We start from the raw sequence: 18,632 nt of genomic DNA, 5'->3' as shown, positions 1-18,632 counted from the left end.
AGCAGAGGGAGTACTGTGCAGCGAAGAGGAAGCAGAGGGAGTACTGTGCAGCGAAGAGGAAGCAGAGGGAGTACTGTGCAGCGAAGAGGAAGCAGAGGGAGTACTGTGCAGCGAAGAGGAAGCAGAGGGAGTACTGTGCAGCAAAGAGGAAGCAGAGGGAGTACTGTGCAGCAAAGAGGAAGCAGAGGGAGTACTGTGCAGCAAAGAGGAAGCAGAGGGAGTACTGTGCAGCGAAGAGGAAGCAGAGGGAGTACTGTGCAGCGAAGAGGAAGCAGAGGGAGTACTGTGCAGCGAAGAGGAAGCAGAGGGAGTACTGTGCAGCGAAGAGGAAGCAGAGGGAGTACTGTGCAGCGAAGAGGAAGCAGAGGGAGTACTGTGCAGCAAAGAGGAAGCAGAGGGAGTACTGTGCAGCAAAGAGGAAGCAGAGGGAGTACTGTGCAGCAAAGAGGAAGCAGAGGGAGTACGGTGCAGCGAAGAGGAAGCAGAGGGAGTACTGTGCAGCGAAGAGGAAGCAGAGGGAGTACTGTGCAGCGAAGAGGAAGCAGAGGGAGTACTGTGCAGCGAAGAGGAAGCAGAGGGAGTACTGTGCAGCAAAGAGGAAGCAGAGGGAGTACTGTGCAGCAAAGAGGAAGCAGAGGGAGTACTGTGCAGCAAAGAGGAAGCAGAGGGAGTACTGTGCAGCAAAGAGGAAGCAGAGGGAGTACTGTGCAGCAAAGAGGAAGCAGAGGGAGTACTGTGCAGCGAAGAGGAAGCAGAGGGAGTACTGTGCAGCGAAGAGGAAGCAGAGGGAGTACTGTGCAGCGAAGAGGAAGCAGAGGGAGTACTGTGCAGCGAAGAGGAAGCAGAGGGAGTACTGTGCAGCAAAGAGGAAGCAGAGGGAGTACTGTGCAGCAAAGAGGAAGCAGAGGGAGTACTGTGCAGCGAAGAGGAAGCAGAGGGAGTACTGTGCAGCGAAGAGGAAGCAGAGGGAGTACTGTGCAGCGAAGAGGAAGCAGAGGGAGTACTGTGCAGCGAAGAGGAAGCAGAGGGAGTACTGTGCAGCGAAGAGGAAGCAGAGAGAGTACTGTGCAGCAAAGAGGAAGCAGAGGGAGTACTGTGCAGCGAAGAGGAAGCAGAGGGAGTACTGTGCAGCGAAGAGGAAGCAGAGGGAGTACTGTGCAGCGAAGAGGAAGCAGAGAGAGTACTGTGCAGCAAAGAGGAAGCAGAGGGAGTACTGTGCAGCGAAGAGGAAGCAGAGGGAGTACTGTGCAGCGAAGAGGAAGCAGAGGGAGTACTGTGCAGCAAAGAGGAAGCAGAGGGAGTACTGTGCAGCGAAGAGGAAGCAGAGGGAGTACTGTGCAGCGAAGAGGAAGCAGAGAGAGTACTGTGCAGCGAAGAGGAAGCAGAGAGAGTACTGTGCAGCAAATAGGAAGCAGAGGGAGTACTGTGCAGCGAAGAGGAAGCAGAGGGAGTACTGTGCAGCGAAGAGGAAGCAGAGGGAGTACTGTGCAGCAAAGAGGAAGCAGAGGGAGTACTGTGCAGCGAAGAGGAAGCAGAGGGAGTACTGTGCAGCGAAGAGGAAGCAGAGAGAGTACTGTGCAGCAAAGAGGAAGCAGAGGGAGTACTGTGCAGCGAAGAGGAAGCAGAGGGAGTACTGTGCAGCGAAGAGGAAGCAGAGGGAGTACTGTGCAGCAAAGAGGAAGCAGAGGGAGTACTGTGCAGCAAAGAGGAAGCAGAGGGAGTACTGTGCAGCAAAGAGGAAGCAGAGGGAGTACTGTGCAGCAAAGAGGAAGCAGAGGGAGTACTGTGCAGCAAAGAGGAATCAGAGGGAGTACTGTGCAGCAAAGAGGAATCAGAGGGAGTACTGTGCAGCAAAGAGGAAGCAGAGGGAGTACTGTGCAGCGAAGAGGAAGCAGAGAGAGTACTGTGCAGCGAAGAGGAAGCAGAGGGAGTACTGTGCAGCGAAGAGGAAGCAGAGGGAGTACTGTGCAGCGAAGAGGAAGCAGAGGGAGTACTGTGCAGCAAAGAGGAAGCAAAGGGAGTACTGTGCAGCGAAGAGGAAGCAGAGGGAGTACTGTGCAGCGAAGAGGAAGCAGAGGGAGTACTGTGCAGCAAAGAGGAAGCAGAGGGAGTACTGTGCAGCGAAGAGGAAGCAGAGGGAGTACTGTGCAGCGAAGAGGAAGCAGAGGGAGTACTGTGCAGCAAAGAGGAAGCAGAGGGAGTACTGTGCAGCAAAGAGGAAGCAGAGGGAGTACTGTGCAGCGAAGAGGAAGCAGAGGGAGTACTGTGCAGCGAAGAGGAAGCAGAGGGAGTACTGTGCAGCGAAGAGGAAGCAGAGGGAGTACTGTGCAGCGAAGAGGAAGCAGAGGGAGTACTGTGCAGCGAAGAGGAAGCAGAGGGAGTACTGTGCAGCAAAGAGGAAGCAAAGGGAGTACTGTGCAGCGAAGAGGAAGCAGAGGGAGTACTGTGCAGCGAAGAGGAAGCAGAGGGAGTACTGTGCAGCAAAGAGGAAGCAGAGGGAGTACTGTGCAGCAAAGAGGAAGCAGAGGGAGTACTGTGCAGCGAAGAGAAAGCAGAGGGAGTACTGTGCAGCGAAGAGGAAGCAGAGAGAGTACTGTGCAGCGAAGAGGAAGCAGAGGGAGTACTGTGCAGCGAAGAGAAAGCAGAGGGAGTACTGTGCAGCGAAGAGAAAGCAGAGGGAGTACTGTGCAGCGAAGAGGAAGCAGAGGGAGTACTGTGCAGCGAAGAGGAAGCAGAGGGAGTACTGTGCAGCGAAGAGAAAGCAGAGGGAGTACTGTGCAGCGAAGAGAAAGCAGAGGGAGTACTGTGCAGCGAAGAGGAAGCAGAGGGAGTACTGTGCAGCGAAGAGGAAGCAGAGGGAGTACTGTGCAGCAAAGAGGAAGCAGAGGGAGTACTGTGCAGTCTGTAACCATGGAAACAGTGTTGTGCTGACAGCTCCTAGTCAGGCCTAGTTGTCTCCATGGTTACAGACTACAGGCAAAGCTTGTGTAGTCTGACCCCAGAAGCTTGTGTTAAGCCACTTCTTCTGCCTCTACTACAGACTAAAGCAAAAAGAAGAGGCACCAGGAGTCTTGTGCAGTCTGTAACCATGGAAACACATGAATCTGCACAGGAGCTGTATACACCAAACGGGAGGAGATTATTAGAATCCTCTACAAAGTTGGGAACTCTTAGTTTTATTATTTCTAAATATAAAACTATAAAGTGTGATCCCAAAGGCAGTGTATAAATCAGAGTAAATAAGATTATTGTTGTGATCCCCGGAGAGGCCGCAATGTCCAGACCGGGGAAGATCTTCTCACAGACATTGACGCCACCGTGCCCTCCTCCGTACTAGGGGTCCTGGATACTGGCGGCACATCAGGAACCCCACCGCCTGGAAATATTGCCGGATATCCCCCCCAGCTATAGACTAACTATATGAATGAGACAAGAGGGACCGAGGATAATCGCCGTCCTAAATCAGATACGCCTGTTTATGAAAATGCTTCTCAGATGTGGAGTTATGCAATGGCCCATTGTGTTCTCGGATGTGAGCGATTTGTCTCCATTCACATGTGCGCCGTGGTTCATGTCTACTCTGCCGCCAGTCATGTGACCCGACAGCGCTGCGTCTGTCCCGTGAGCTCCCACAATGCACTGCTCTCCATTAAGCAGAACTGAGAATGCGGCTCTTGGTAGCCTTAAAGGGGAGGCCGTTGGTCACAGCAACCAGTTAACACTGCCGAGGGAAGTTGTCACGGGATGGTTAGAGTCTATACTATAGGCAATGTGTAATATATATTTCATGTGGAATGTATTCTCTAACCTGTTATATACATCAATGTGTAGTTGGCTGATTAGGGTCTAGTGTGTTAGCACATTGTATGCAAATACCTCTAACTAGTGAGGACCAGTGAGGACAATGGGTGGAGATAATCTGATCGGTGTCTCCAAGAAGAGGTTGGATGGTGCATTGTCCATAGTAGACAGGGAGTCTGCTCTCCTTGGTATAGGTGAGGGGGGAAGGATCTGTGACTCAGCCCTTCCCACCCACAGATATAGGTGTAACAGTCTTAGTATATAGTTGTAGCTAGCAGTTAGTATGTGTTAGCCGGCCTGTGCACAGCTCTGCAGAGAGCCAGAATTTAGTTACAGGACCAAGGAACCAAAGTTATCATTGGATTGTGACTTCTGTGGACTTATTGTTATTACGGTTGATGTGACCGCCGCCGGCTACTAACTTTGTGGATTACAATAAATTGCTGTTGTCTCCCGACCTCTTGCGTCCGTGTTGATTCAAAAGACCATCCGGAGGAAGACGTATACCTTTGCACCGTGACAACTGGTTGGCAGCAGTGGGATCAACAGCGGACAGCGAGATGGACTACAGCAGCCCAGCGATTAATGGAGCCACAACCTCAGAATACAGGAACTGGACTATGGCAAGTCTACAAGTAAGGGCCCGGGAACTAAACCTGAGTTACCAGGGAAGAACGAAAGATCAACTGATCGAGGCACTGGAGGAGATGACCCTGCAAAGCGACCATGAGGAGGGCTGCCCCCAGGAGACTGGAGAGATACGGGAGTGGCAGGTACAGACCCAAAAGAGCAGATGGGTTGTTTTGTATGAGGAGGAATTGGCAGTGCTGGGGCTAGGAGCAACTGCAGAGCAAAGGAGTAGAGCATTACAGAGGGCTCAGGAAACGGAGAAGGAGGAACAGAGAATGGCGCATGAAAAGGAAAGAATGGCGCATGAAATGCGAATGGCTGAGATAACTGCGCGGAATTATAATCAAACGTCGACCCCCAGCCCAACAGTGAGAGAACCACCATATGTCTCCCATAAACACTTCAAGACCTTTGATGAAGCGGCTGGGGATGTTGATGGATATTTTCAGGACTTCGAACACCAGTGCCGCCTGATGGAAGTCCCAGAGAAGGATTGGGTCCGGTATCTGGTGGGGCACCTACGAGATGGGGCTGCGGAAGCTCTCAGAGCCATGGACCCTAGTGATCAGCAGGACTATGAGGCCATTAAAAGAGCGGTGCAGAAGTATTATGCAGTCACTCCAGAGACCTACCGAGTTCAGTTCCGCTCTTTGTCTTACAATGGGGGAAGCTCCTTCCACATGTTCGCCCACAAGTTGAAGCAAGCATGCAAGCGCTGGCTAGAAGGAGAGGAGGCTGTCACAGTCGATAAGATCCTCCAAGTCATACTTAAGGAACAGTTCTTTTCCCAGTGCCCCGCTGAGATCCGTGAGTGGGTGCTGGAACGGAACCCAGCCACAGTGGAGCAAGCTGCTTCCCTTGCAGATGAGGGCCTGACCATCAAGCCGCAGTGGAAGAGGTTGTTTGCAGAGGAGCGGAAAACTACCACAGTCCGCCAGACACCCTTCAGCCAGCCACCCACCTTTCGTGCCCGGCCTCAGGATTACAATTCCCCCTCTACCCTTGCCCCAGCCCATCGGCCTCCAGCTATGAACAACCCTGTCCCTAGACAACGACCTACTGGAAGAATGCTAGAGCGCAGATGTTTTGGTTGCGGGCGGCCTGGACATTTGCAAGCTAGTTGCCCTGTTAACATGGGGGCACGGGCCACCGTGGCATCTCGGCCTATTCACTACCTGGGAACCACCCCTAGGACAGAAAGTTTGGCCCCATTTCCAGATGACTCCATGAATGACCCATCTGTTCCACCTCCAGGGGTCTATGGGATTCAGCCTTCCGCCACACATCCTGCAAACCTTCAGAGGAAGCACTTGCAGGAGGTCCTACTGGATGGCCGAACAGTTGTTGGATTCCGGGACTCGGGAGCTTTCCTAACGGTAGCGGACCCCCGAGTGGTTCGACCTGAGGCCCTAGAGGAGGGCCCTGGCCTTTCTATCGAGTTGGCAGGAGGTACTCGGAAACGTATTCCTAAAGCTACCGTGGAACTCGACTATGGTTATGGACCAAAACGATGCACAATTGGTGTGATGAGCGGGCTGCCGGCCGATGTTCTGTTAGGCAACGATGTTGGAAATCTACAGTGCCACTTTGTGGGAGCAGTGACCCGAAGCCAAGCTCAGAGAGACGCCAACATGGATCGACCGGATTTTCTGCCAGATGCCAGCCCTTCAACCCTACAACTTTACCATTCAGTACCGCCGAGGGAACCAACACCAGAACACAGATGGGTTATCCCGGCAGGAGGACATATGAGCTATAGAGACTGATGTGCATTCCCCAATTTACCTGTGTAGGCCAATTGTGTCATGCACATGTTTTGAGAGGGGGAGGGGTTGTCACGGGATGGTTAGAGTCTATACTATAGGCAATGTGTAATATATATTTCATGTGGAATGTATTCTCTAACCTGTTATATACATCAATGTGTAGTTGGCTGATTGGGGTCTAGTGTGTTAGCACATTGTATGCAAATACCTCTAACTAGTGAGGACCAGTGAGGACAATGGGTGGAGATAATCTGATCGGTGTCTCCAAGAAGATGTTGGATGGTGCATTGTCCATAGTAGACAGGGAGTCTGCTCTCCTTGGTATAGGTGAGGGGGGAAGGATCTGTGACTCAGCCCTTCCCACCCACAGATATAGGTGTAACAGTCTTAGTATATAGTTGTAGCTAGCAGTTAGTAGGTGTTAGCCGGCCTGTGCACAGCTCTGCAGAGAGCCAGGACTTAGTTACAGGACCAAGGAGCCAAAGCTATCATTGGATTGTGACTTCTGTGGACTTATTGTTATTACGGTTGATGTGACCGCCACCGGCTACTAACTTTGTGGATTACAATAAATTGCTGTTGTCTCCCGACCTCTTGCGTCCGTGTTGATTCAAAAGACCATCCGGAGGAAGACGTATACCTTTGCCCCGTGACAGAAGTCTTCTCCAGCCGCACGCACGGTAGACAAGTATTATTATATGCCATCTATGTGCAAATATATGGAAAAGCTTCTTTGGTCTCTTTTTCAAACTTGCTCTCAAGCGCCACCTAGTAGTCAGGGGTCGGCAACTGACGGCTCTCCATCTGCTGTGAAACTACAACTCCCAGCATACGTCCTTCACTTCTATAGGAGTTCCAAGGACAGCAAAGCAAGTATGCATGCTGGGAGTTGTAGTGTCACAGCAGCGGGCATGCCGAAGGGTGCCAACTCCTGCAACGTTTGACCCAATGTCCTGGGAAATGAACTGAATATTAGAAATTTCTAGAAATTGGGAATTTATAAATGTGCAGTCTGGTCAGCTCCGGCCACTCTGCCTCTTACACAATGGACGTGGCTTGTACGTCATGTTCGGACGCCCTGCAGGATCACTTTAGAGGGGACGTCTCTGTGCATGCTGGGACATATAAACGAGCTATTGTGTTCTGTCATCACCAGACATCAGTCTCTATGCCATGGCCTGCCGGTCTGGGGTTCACATACTTATTGGTAAAGCTGACCACACTTCTGCACGTACCCGATTTGGGATTCAGTGAGTCGCACTGGGCGTTATACATGTGCACGAACTCCTGGTGCCGGCGGATCATCTGCTGCTTGGACCCTTGGGTGGACAGTCCCAGCTCCTTCAGCCTCTTCCTCAGGTCCCGTTCGGACAGCAGGTTGTACACCACTTTGGCCATCGGTTTCCGCTTCTGAACTGAACTGGAATAAAATAGAGAAAATGGATTAAAGAGGAGACAAAACTGAAGCCAAGTGACGGCCCCTTGTGTGAAGTCTTTACATCCATGGATGTGGCAGTGGAGGGGAATGATGGAGCTCATGTCCAATGGATGGCCGGGGGTGCAGATATCAGGGGACAATTATGGAGGAGGAAGGAAAGTCGTCAGCCTAAACTAGTGCCAGTGAGGGTCGCAGCGCCTGGATCTCCACCGATGGTCTGGAGTCGGCATATCCTACATGTGTCATACACCACAACATCAGGCCTCTCTAAAGTTCCTGCCCCTAGGTGTCTCCCTTCTGGCTATTTTGCTGTTCACTGCCATTTACTAGGGAAGGTCGGTCCATAGATACCAATAAAATGCACAGTGAGAGGGAGGAGGAGCAGTCTCTACACACAGTGAATGCAGAGGGGAGGGGCTGAGTCTCCTTCAGCCTTTACATACGTCTGCAGACTGCTTGCTCTGTGCACCGCAGTGAAGATTGTGCACATTTCACAGCTTACAGTGTAAGAAAAGTCTCCTATGTACTTGTAGGTACTTCAGGCTGCTTGTGCAGTTACAGATTGGATATTATTCACAGAAGTAAGCCGACTTTCCTGACTGTATCATTGTTTGTGTCACGTCTGCAGGCATTTTCCTGTATTTGCAGGCCAGTGCTCCTGGATCTCCTACATTATAATTTGCTACTGTCGTTACTCCTGGCAGACTTGTATGTAAATAAACCCATAGTAGTTATACAAGTACACAGACACAAGATGGTGCACATCCACAATAGTCCGGACTGGATTCTGCCATTTCGCCAACAAATGTTATTTAGATGTTTCGATGGCCGGCGACGGCTCTAACAGAATGGCCGGACTCTGGGTAACTCTCATTAATGGCAACGCCCATATGGCTTGTCACCCAGCTGTTCCCTAACCCAGACTGGCACACAAGTCTGTACTGTGACATCCACACCCAGTTACCTCTCTTCTACCCAGGTTTAGTAGATATGGCCATGACCACCACAGAGACATCCTCCATGCTTTACACTGCAGGCTGCATTTAGAGCACAAGGAATGAGTTTTATGTAACAAGACGACTTCTTTACAAACCAGCTGGAAAGTTGGCCGGGAAGAAGGAAAGGAACATGTTGTTGGCAGCGAAAGGGAGCGAAGTCATCCAGGAACACAAACACATTTTCCTCAAAATGCATCCACCGGCCACAAACCGATCTGACAGGAATCATTGTAAAATTAATGATGCAGAAAAATAAAAGTGACATTCGCCGCTCCGAGCCGCCGGTCCGGCAGAAACAGCATTATAATGAAGGGGACATGGCTGGAAATAGAAAGTGGCCGCAAATCAGGGACAACACGGAGAATACATTATAGATAACATTCAGGAGGACTTGTCAGGGGCGCGCGGCCTGGAGGAGTCCTGCAGCTTCCAGAGACGACACACATCGTGTCTTATATGCAATAGCTATTCATCTTATCCTATTGGGGTCAATTCACACTGGACAGAAAAGCTGCATAAAGTACTTGGTGGAATACAGTCTTTCTTCTTGATATCTTGCATTGTAGTCACAGCCGCCATGTCAGTACAGCCGGGCCTAGAGGTGACCCGGACAGGGATTGTGGCTACACAGACTTTCTAGGAGCAAATAATGCAACTATTCCTAAACTTGTGCATAAGAAACATTCCCGTGGACAGAGAGTCGGTGACAATTTTATGTACAAAAGATAAAGGAAAAAATTCCGCAATGAAAATCAGTGAAATGTTTGTGTAGTCTCAGCATTAATGCACCTGGCAGGTAACGCGGGTACGCCTGCCAAGTCTGCCATGTGTTTGCAGTCAGCCTCTCGGCAGGCGGCACGCCGGCAGGTAACTTCTGTTTGCACAGTCTGATGCAGGAGATGTCATTCCCTACTGATCCGGGCAGGACTGGTGATCACAGAATACAACACCTGACAACCCTGTGCTGGAGCATTCTGGGACACGATCACTATATTATACAGACGCTGAACCAGCAGGGAGCAGAAAGGAGAGACCGACTTGGATTTTTAGGTTGGGTTTAAAGTGTTTGCTAAATTTTGACAACATTAGATGTGGACTGTGCAAAACAGTGCTGAGAACAACAACGTCCCCGGGGACTGGAGCTCTGACCCCAAACGTGTGATGTGACTGGTCATGGGGACTCGGGTAGGACTGGTTGTTCACACCTCACATTGTAGTCAGGAGCGCACCCTAGTAGTGATGGCCGTACAGATGGGACCGGTCCGCTAAGTGCAAGAATACAAGAGGGGTGGATTCGTGGGAGGACATAACTGGCCCAAACTTTGGTAGCTAGTCTATGGGCACATGTCTGACACCTGGAGAGAAGAAAGACTGAGCAGAGGCCAAACACCGATGTCCAGAGAGCAAGGAGATAGGAGCCTGAATGCAGAGGAGCGTATAGTGACAGCTCAGTCCCTGGCAGGCAGACAGCAGGGACCGTAAGAGGAGACAGTCCCAGAAGTAGCGCAACTGTCAGGGAGAGGGCCAGATAGCCAAAAACCACAAGTGACAGTAAAAGAACAAAAACAAAACAAATATATACACATACACACTAACCTATCCCGACACTGCGTTGTGCACTTCCCCTTATGGCCATTGCTCCCCTTACATGGCTGCAGACACCGCGAGGAGCCGGTGACGTCGCTCTCATATGGCACCAGCTTCTTACCTGCAACCACTGAGGTCACTGACTGCTCTCAATGTTCACGTGGGCCTCATAGCTTCAGGAATGGCACGTTCATGTGAGGGACTAGGGATGGGAATGGGTCAGAGACAGGGTTGTCTGTTGTACTCTTTTACACCTAAACTGGACCCTCCTGAGATTGCTCCAAATCCTGGGCAACCCCTGTAAAGTTATAGGAATAGTTGCATTTGTTTGCAGACATGTCCCTCACACTTATGTTACTGAATCTGCAAATCACTCAATTCCATTCGTACACCGGGCAGATACGAGTGCACAGCTGGTGCAATGCAATGGGCTGACTCATGTGGTATAACATGGTTGTAACTGCAAACATAGGGACACCGTCAGCAAGCAGGTCTACAAGAGGTGCCACCTTGGTATTCAAGTACAGGCATGGCCAGGGAATGGCGGCGACACATCTGCAATGCAAATATGAGATCTATCCCAGAATATCTGCATACAGACATACAGATAGGATAGCTCAGCCCGTCTGGCACCATGGAAAGCGAACAGATATTAGCCGAACACTGCGTGCATGCAAAGCATCCTCCTCGCCGCACACAGCAAATATTCGGATTCATTTTGGATATTTAATCAGAGCATTACTGGGAGGCAGCCGCGGACATCGCGGGCACAAAGAGCAGCGGAGGGAGAAGCAGAATGGGATTTACAATTACATTCAGAAACATTTATTCCCTCTATTCAGCCAGGAGATTAAAAGCCAGGCTGCCATTATGTGTCGGACACAGAGAGGGAAGCAGATAGCGCCACCTGCAGGACATCAGGGGCACTGCACCAATTCACAGCTGCAAGTCGAGCAATGCTCAAGTGTCCGAGCGTCTTTACCTCCAAGTCACACTTGACAATTACTTGGGATACAAAAATTGGAAGAGAATAAAAGTTTTCAATTATTTCTCTCCTTTGGTGGCTCAGTGGTTAGCACTGCAGCGCTGGAGTCCTGGGTTCAAATCCCAAGAAGGACAACATCTGCAAGGAGTTTGTATGTTCTCCCCGTGCTTGTTTGGGTTTCCTCCGGGTTCTCCGGTTTCCTCCCACACTTCAAAGCCATACGGATAGGGAATGTAGATTGTGAGCCCTATATGGGACGGTGACTGTCAATGTCTATAAAGCGCTGCGGAATAAATAGATCAATGACCAATTCTCTAATTCCAAGTCTTGGAAACCATGCTGGGCCCTGTAGTCCGCTCATACATATACTCTACTATATCAGTCTTACACACGCTATTCCATGTGTGGTCTGGCTGGTGTCCATCTTCCCAGCATTCGCCTCTATAGTCCTTTGATGCTTCCCATGGTTTCCTCTGGCTCGGCGGCAGCTGACTGGCACTGGCTGGGGAAATGTCAGTAGAGCCTTTTATACAAGAACTTTATAGGAACTGGAAATTCAATCAGAATCTGCAGAATATCCAGGGCCGTGAGCTGTCGGTCTGTGGTCAGGCCTCTGCTATAACATTTAGGGAGCTCAGACACCTGGAAGACATTACCGGAGGGGAGAAGAAAGACTTCAAGAGGTCACAAGATCGAAAGGTGACGTGAGACGTGAGAATACTTCATATTATAGTCTCTATTGTAATACAGGGGCAGGAGAGTAACGGTGGAGAGGTCTGTATAGGCGCCTTGTGCTGCTATAGCATAGAAAGTCCAAATCTTCTCTTTTTCAATTTTGCAACTGTAGGTGGCGCCAAAGAGACTGTCACCATTGATTGGGTAGAGAGCTACTTTCCAACCTGCTGCAAACACTCCATGTTCACCCCATAAGGTTGACGCTAGAGGGAAGGTTGTCCATGCAATGGTGTGGATCCAGTAGATGGCGCTGCCGCGGCTCCAGGCATGTTAGCCATGTTGTCTGGGGGTCATGGATATACACCCTCTGCCTTAGCAGCGTGACCCAAGTAACTAAATCCGTCTCACACTTGATTTGACGTGGACACAGGGGCTAGAACCTAATACTAAGTCACAAAAGGCGGGGTGGACTCCAAAGTCAAGGCAGCGCCCCCTACTGGACTCACGCCAGGGCAAACCTACTTCTAACCACTGCATTGTAACCTTTACCCTTGTCTTAAGGCCCAGTTCTCACCCAATGATTCTCATGTAATGTTCTGACTTGCACATCAGGAGTCTTAGGAGTCGGGGGAGATACGAGGAGGGGGTGGGAGGAAGGAGTTTTAATGAACAATCTCCCTCAGCAAATAAATCTCAAGTCTGATATTCTGGACAAAAAGCCTGACAAAGCTGTCTGTATCTACGTCTGGGAACCGCGTCCATGGATAAGGCTTATCGTGGGAATAATGTACAGATGGAGGCGCCGATCACAGGATACGGAGGGATGGGAAACACCAAATGTCAGGAGAAGCCCCCTCCCATATAACATCCACCCCGGACTCAAGATCTCCCCCTATTGTCAGGGCTGTGTAAGTTATTACTCCATTCACTAAACAGATAACACGGCAGTGATAATGGAAGCCACAGCGTCGTAGCCCACTAGTCAGAGAGAATCCGGAGTATATACAAGTCTACAAGACTGAAGAGGACGAATAACATACATGAAAGGTAAAATCTAAAGGAGCGCACAAGAGACCAGGGAAGCCGAACGTGCCTGGGGCTGAGGTTACTCAGTAGTAATTCACCAATGTCCCTCACACTCGCTCCATATACACCAGCGCTGTAGATGGCGGGCGTACATTACAAAGAATAACTCGGCCTCCCCGTCCGGACTTCGTGGAATTCATCAGCTTTCTCTCGCTCCAGTGGCAAAACAAGCCGGGACGGCAGATGAAAGCGATTCTGGGCAGGAATTCCTGGCGCGCCTTCCATCTATCACAGTCTCTAGATCAACTCAGAGATTCAGCTCAGACAAAAACGTGTTAAAGGGATGGTTAAAGGGATGGTTAAAGGGATGGTTAAAGGGATGGTTAAAGGGATGGTTAAAGGGATGGTTAAAGGGATGGTTAAAGGGATGGTTCTCTAAGAATTTCTTGTAGTAAATTGGCTCAATGCTGGAAAAATACACCTATGTATTAAAATATATTTTACAAGAGCGGCCAGAACCGAAATCCCCTTGTCTGCTCCTTGAGTTGTCCCTGTGCCAGCGGTAAGGGGGCGGAGCTGACTACACCGACTACAGGGCATTAGTGATGTCCAATATAGAAACATGGCCAGTCCAGATACTGGTGGCAATAACAGGCACAACATTGTAATTAGAGTCCGTGTCAGCAAATGCAAAGACCAAATGAGCCAACTGGAATAACTTACCATTGTACTGGCCATTCGCAGGACAATACTTCCAGGCCACAATACAAAATCTACAGAAGCCCCAGATCGGACCCAATGACCCCTCCCCAAGCTTCAGGTGCCCAGTGCTGTAAACCATGTATATACCTAGCTTATTACACTCTCTATTCTCAGCACAGCCAGAGAAACCTTATCCACATCTATAAACAGTTCCAGAAGTGAGACAAAGAGCGATCCCATGTCAGCTCTTAGTGTCGGCTCTCATGTGGATTTCCAGCGTCACAAGAAGCTCTTACCGTATTGTTTAGATGTATCCTGGAAGACATAAGACACGCACATGGCCTGCACTAAGAAAAACTAGATACTGTGCAAGGAGAGAATGGAGGAGATGGAAAGATGGAAATACAAAGGCGGCAAGAAATGGGCGAGAAAGGTTTATTAGTATGGGCAGGCAGCAGCGGTCACACACCAGTCCTGCTCCATTCTACTACATACACACATACCTACATACATACCTACCTACCTACATACCTATGTAGGTAGGCCTGCGGCCTGTCCGCAGTGAAACCATTTTTTTAGCTGGACACAAAGTCGGACATGCAGGACACGGGCGGTCGCCTTCAAGTGAATGGGCTTTAAAAATGACCTCCGGGTTCCCATCCCCTGTCCAGTTTTGCCGGGGCTGAAGTGTGAAGGGCCCCTTACACGTGCTGCGACCTCTGTCCTGTCCTGATGACGTCACATTTCTCTTCCACAGCAGCCCAGTCCTATTCAAATGAATGGGGCTGAACCACAACAAAGCCACCGCTGCTGAACTGTAGGGGGTCCAGGTACTGGACCCCCAGCCCTCACACAGTAATGACCAATCCTAAGGATCATGTCAATATAAAACCCCTTTAAGTCTTAGTAAGTAAGGCCTAATGATCTGCAGTGTGCGATTTGTCTCTAGCTCTCACTCCTTGTAACATCCAGGATTGCTGTCAGTGACTAGAAACATCCAGAGAATGAAATCCATCCCATAGCTCCTCCACTTCACAGCTGAAGGTTTGTTCCATTGTGTCCATTAGAAGATGGCGACCTCCGGGTCCCTGACACCCAGTGACAAGACTTTACACACTGGTCACAAAGTATTTATACCTTGCTATCGGTGGGGTTACATCAGAAGGGGGCACTTTCTGTCCGAGCATTCATTATTATTAAGGCCGTGCAGCCCCTCGTATCTGATCTCTATCATTTAATTACTGTGAAGAAATTGCTAATTCCATCAGTCCGCCGGGTTTCCAGCTCATCCGTTCTACCAGGGGGTCGGTCGCCCTCACTGAACTGCAGCCAAGGCGTAGGACTGTGAAATGCGTCAGCTTAGCCCTCTGACTGCACAGAAGCAATGCAGCAAGAACCTGAGATGGGGGGGCACTTACTTTGTATCCAGGAAACGTCTGATGGTCTGCACCGGGTTGACTCCTCACCCACATGGTGTCTCGCCCAGGTCGGCGCGGTCTTTAGAAACGTATTTTTCTTTCGTTAGCACAATGTCTAATTAAAGTAATTGCATAACTGAGGCATAAAAATTATGAGACGGGAGGGGCTGGAAACAAGTGCAATGTGCAGTGGTGAATGGTGTCAGCGTGACCGGAGACTAATGAGACCCGGACGGAACAATTCATGGTCATCTGTCTCCATATAAAAGGCTGGAAACAAAAGCTAAGAAGTGACCTCTATGAATACATGGAATTATATCGGCTATTTATGTCTCAGGCATCGGCACCTGCTGGGACGGCGATATTCAGCCCTTGCACTACACCAGGTCAACTGAAGGGGGCCCCGTACATTGTGGCTGCAATAGTTAAAGGGGCTTTCCTATTATATAAAATTAAGGGCAACATCTGAGGGTCTACACGGAGATCCTTGGACTGTCCATCCACTGTGACATGGGTTATATTGCAGAATCCAATCCCTACAGCAATGTTTACCCCTCCACGTGCTCCGTGTCAGATTGATTGGCCATGTCTGCTCTGCTTAGAAGCCCTGGAGGTGGCAATCAATACAAAGCAGACATGGCAAATCAATTCCCATGAAAAACTGCAACTCCCCCTCTGCAGCCTCGACCCCGGGATCGGCACTCGAGGGCTCATACTAGCAAGCAATGGGAGCAATGACCGTATACAAAGAAACACAAATCCCTCCCAAGGCGATTCTTAATTTAGCGTCTATTATAACGTAACGTGGCGTTACAAAAATAAATAGAACACAAAACAATAAAAACAATGAATTTCACGGGAACTGAATCCCCAACAGGGAAGTGGCGGAACGAGGGATAAAGGGAAGTGGTGAGCGGCTGAGGACTGTGCCAAGGAGGCAGATGGCAGAAGACGCAGTGGTACTGCGGGGAGCGACTAATCCTGTGGTCTGAGAGTCAGCGGAGGAGACGCAAATACATCGCCATTAGGAGAACGTGTCCGGCCTAAGGAGAAGCCGCCGTAATAAACCTATCCCATGATAAAGAAAGCCGCTGCACAAAGATGGAGGAGGCGAAGACTCAGCGCCACAGAGGAGTAAGGGGAAGCGACTTATACGACTTAATTTTTCAAACAACCATTAAGACTCAAGGGTTAATAACCTAATGGCAAATAAGAAGGTACTGACACCTTATATCAGTCAACAGTGGTCAGGGGTCAGCATGGAGGCTGTGACCGGTCAGTGACTACCCCATATACACAAGCTGTGATGTCCTGTATATACTGACCCTTATATCATAGTCAGGGGTCAGCATGGACGCTGTGACCGGTCAGTGACTACTCCATATACACAAGCTGTGATGTCCTGTATATACTGACCCTTATATCATAGTCAGCAAGAACTTTAGCTTGGACTCCTACACGTCCTATTTAGAAGACTGGGACAGTTGCAGAAATATCAGCAGAGTGAGAACTATAAAATGTATAAAATAAACTACCTAAGTAAATGCCCCCTACACTCAGCAGCCCAATGTATAAGCCAATGAACAGGAAAACAGACGGCAGCTTTCTTTAGTAACAGAATAGATTTCCTCCTGAGACGGCAGAACTTTATCAAACTGCGAGGTTATGGCCTGAAATCAACAAGTGTCGGCCAAGTCACAGCCTGCGAAAGAGGCGGCTCGCAGAGGGGAACATAGGCCCCGGGTCACATCTTCCCTCAGCACAGAGATAAGACCAGCTCAGAGACGTACAATACCATAATCTCTTCCATCTTAGAGCAGATTGTGCCCCTCTGGTTCAATGAACAAAAACGGAGAAAAAGCATCACCACAAACTGGAGCATAAATGTATTCACAGCAGCGGGGTTCTTCCTCTACCTATGTACCATATATAAGTAGTGTCATCTCCCATCTGCGGTCAGGGTGTATATGCAAGTGCTATATTCTGGGGGTATGTGCAGGTGCTGCGGTCAGGGGGTATGTGCGAGCACTGTGGTCGGGGTGTATGCACAGTTGCTGTGGTCTGGGGGTATGTGCGAGCGATGCGGTCTGGATGTATGTGCGAGCGCTGCGGACTGGGGGTATGTGCAAGCACTGTGGTCGGGGTGTATGCACAGTTGCTGTGGTCTGGGGGTATGTGCGAGCGCTGTGGTCTGGGGGTATGTGCGAGCGATGCGGTCTGGATGTATGTGCGAGCGCTGCGGACTGGGGGTATGTGCATTTGCTGCGGTCTGGGGGTATGTGTGAGCGATACGGTCTGGGGGTATGTGCGAGCGATACGGTCTGGGGGTATGTGCGAGCGCTGTGGTCTGGGGGTATGTGCGAGCGCTGTGGTCTGGGGGTATGTGCGAGCGCTGTGGTCTGGGGGTATGTGCGAGCGCTGTGGTCTGGGGGTATGTGCGAGTGCTGCGGTCTGGGTGTATGTGTGAGCGCTGTGGTCCATACCTGCGCAGACTTTCTTTCTTCTCATCCCTAGTAAGGCAGCTGTCCAGGTGATTGTTGATGTACTGCTCCAATATACCGACCCCGCACACCGGGCACTCCACTGCAAGACAAGAGGCTGGATTATTAGAATATACTCGCACTGTGCACAAGGGGATAACATCAGAGCAGGAGAGTATACAGTATGTACCAGCCTGGCACTAGGGGGCATTTATCCCAGTACCCTCGTCCCCATCCCGTTACCTACAACACCTCATTAATATTAAAGTTGGCACAAAGACGTTTTGCAGCGCTACAGAGAGACTGATACCCTATGGGTGGTGCTATAGTACTCTGAGACCACTGCCCCCATGATGGACCAGACCAGGACTGACAGGGGTTCTGGCTGGAGTCCTAGACCCAGTGTAAGAAGGCCTGTGTCACAGATGTAATAGGCATTAGCCTATCCGAGGCAGGGTGGGTGGAGATGTTGTTCTGCATCTGACTTCACTCCACCATCAGAGGACCAGAGCACAAAGCAGTGTCGTTCAGGAGAGGGGACCAGCTATGTGACCTTACATCTGTCATGTACAGTCAGTTTAAGGCCAGGTTCACACCGCATAGTTTTGCAGAGGAATTTAAGGCAGTCTTGTGTGTTCTTCTCCACACTCCAGCCCAGAACATTCCCTCACAAAACATAATGGCGTGGTACCATAAGAAGAGTCCTCACTCTTCCAGGGGGTCACAGGGCACTCACCTTTTACTTTTGCCAGGGAGGTGGACGGGGTATTCGGAGCGGACGTCTCCTCCGAGGTCTGGTCCATGACACCAGACTCCTGTTTGATGGACCTGCAGCTTGGATGAGTAGACAGGTCACCATCCACTGCAGCCACGAGATCATTATTATCTACATCAGAAGGTTTGGTAGACATCTTGGTGCCCGATTTCAGCAGGAACATGTCCATAGACTTGTTCCCAGCACATCCTTGTGTCCTACTTGTCGCCGGCTTGCCTTTGGAAGGAGAGCGTGGTGAGGTATCCAAGACGGACTGAGAAAGATGCGTCCTAAGAAATACAACAGGGCACTTGGATTATTGATCAGAACACATTGAGGTCGGTCTTACATGGTCGGTATCGTTTCAATAAA

General features: G+C 50.1%; 1 protein-coding gene across 1 annotated transcript in view; it reads right to left on the bottom strand.

Annotated features, from left to right (window-relative positions):
* RAD18 (RAD18 E3 ubiquitin protein ligase) overlaps positions 1-18,632 on the bottom strand; it is a 153,813-nt gene that overhangs the window by 100,577 nt on the left and 34,604 nt on the right. Inside the window, exons 5-7 of the mRNA XM_075286198.1 lie at positions 18,243-18,550; positions 17,510-17,609; positions 7,433-7,617 (exon numbers count right to left, since the gene is read on the bottom strand). Of these exons, the coding sequence (XP_075142299.1) occupies positions 7,433-7,617; positions 17,510-17,609; positions 18,243-18,550 (593 nt within the window). The remainder of the gene's footprint in view (positions 1-7,432; positions 7,618-17,509; positions 17,610-18,242; positions 18,551-18,632) is intronic.

The sequence above is a fragment of the Leptodactylus fuscus genome, chromosome 9 (genome assembly GCF_031893055.1).
Source record: "Leptodactylus fuscus isolate aLepFus1 chromosome 9, aLepFus1.hap2, whole genome shotgun sequence".
NCBI classification, from domain to species: Eukaryota; Metazoa; Chordata; class Amphibia; order Anura; family Leptodactylidae; genus Leptodactylus; species Leptodactylus fuscus.
This window is presented reverse-complemented; position numbering and strand designations above follow the sequence as displayed.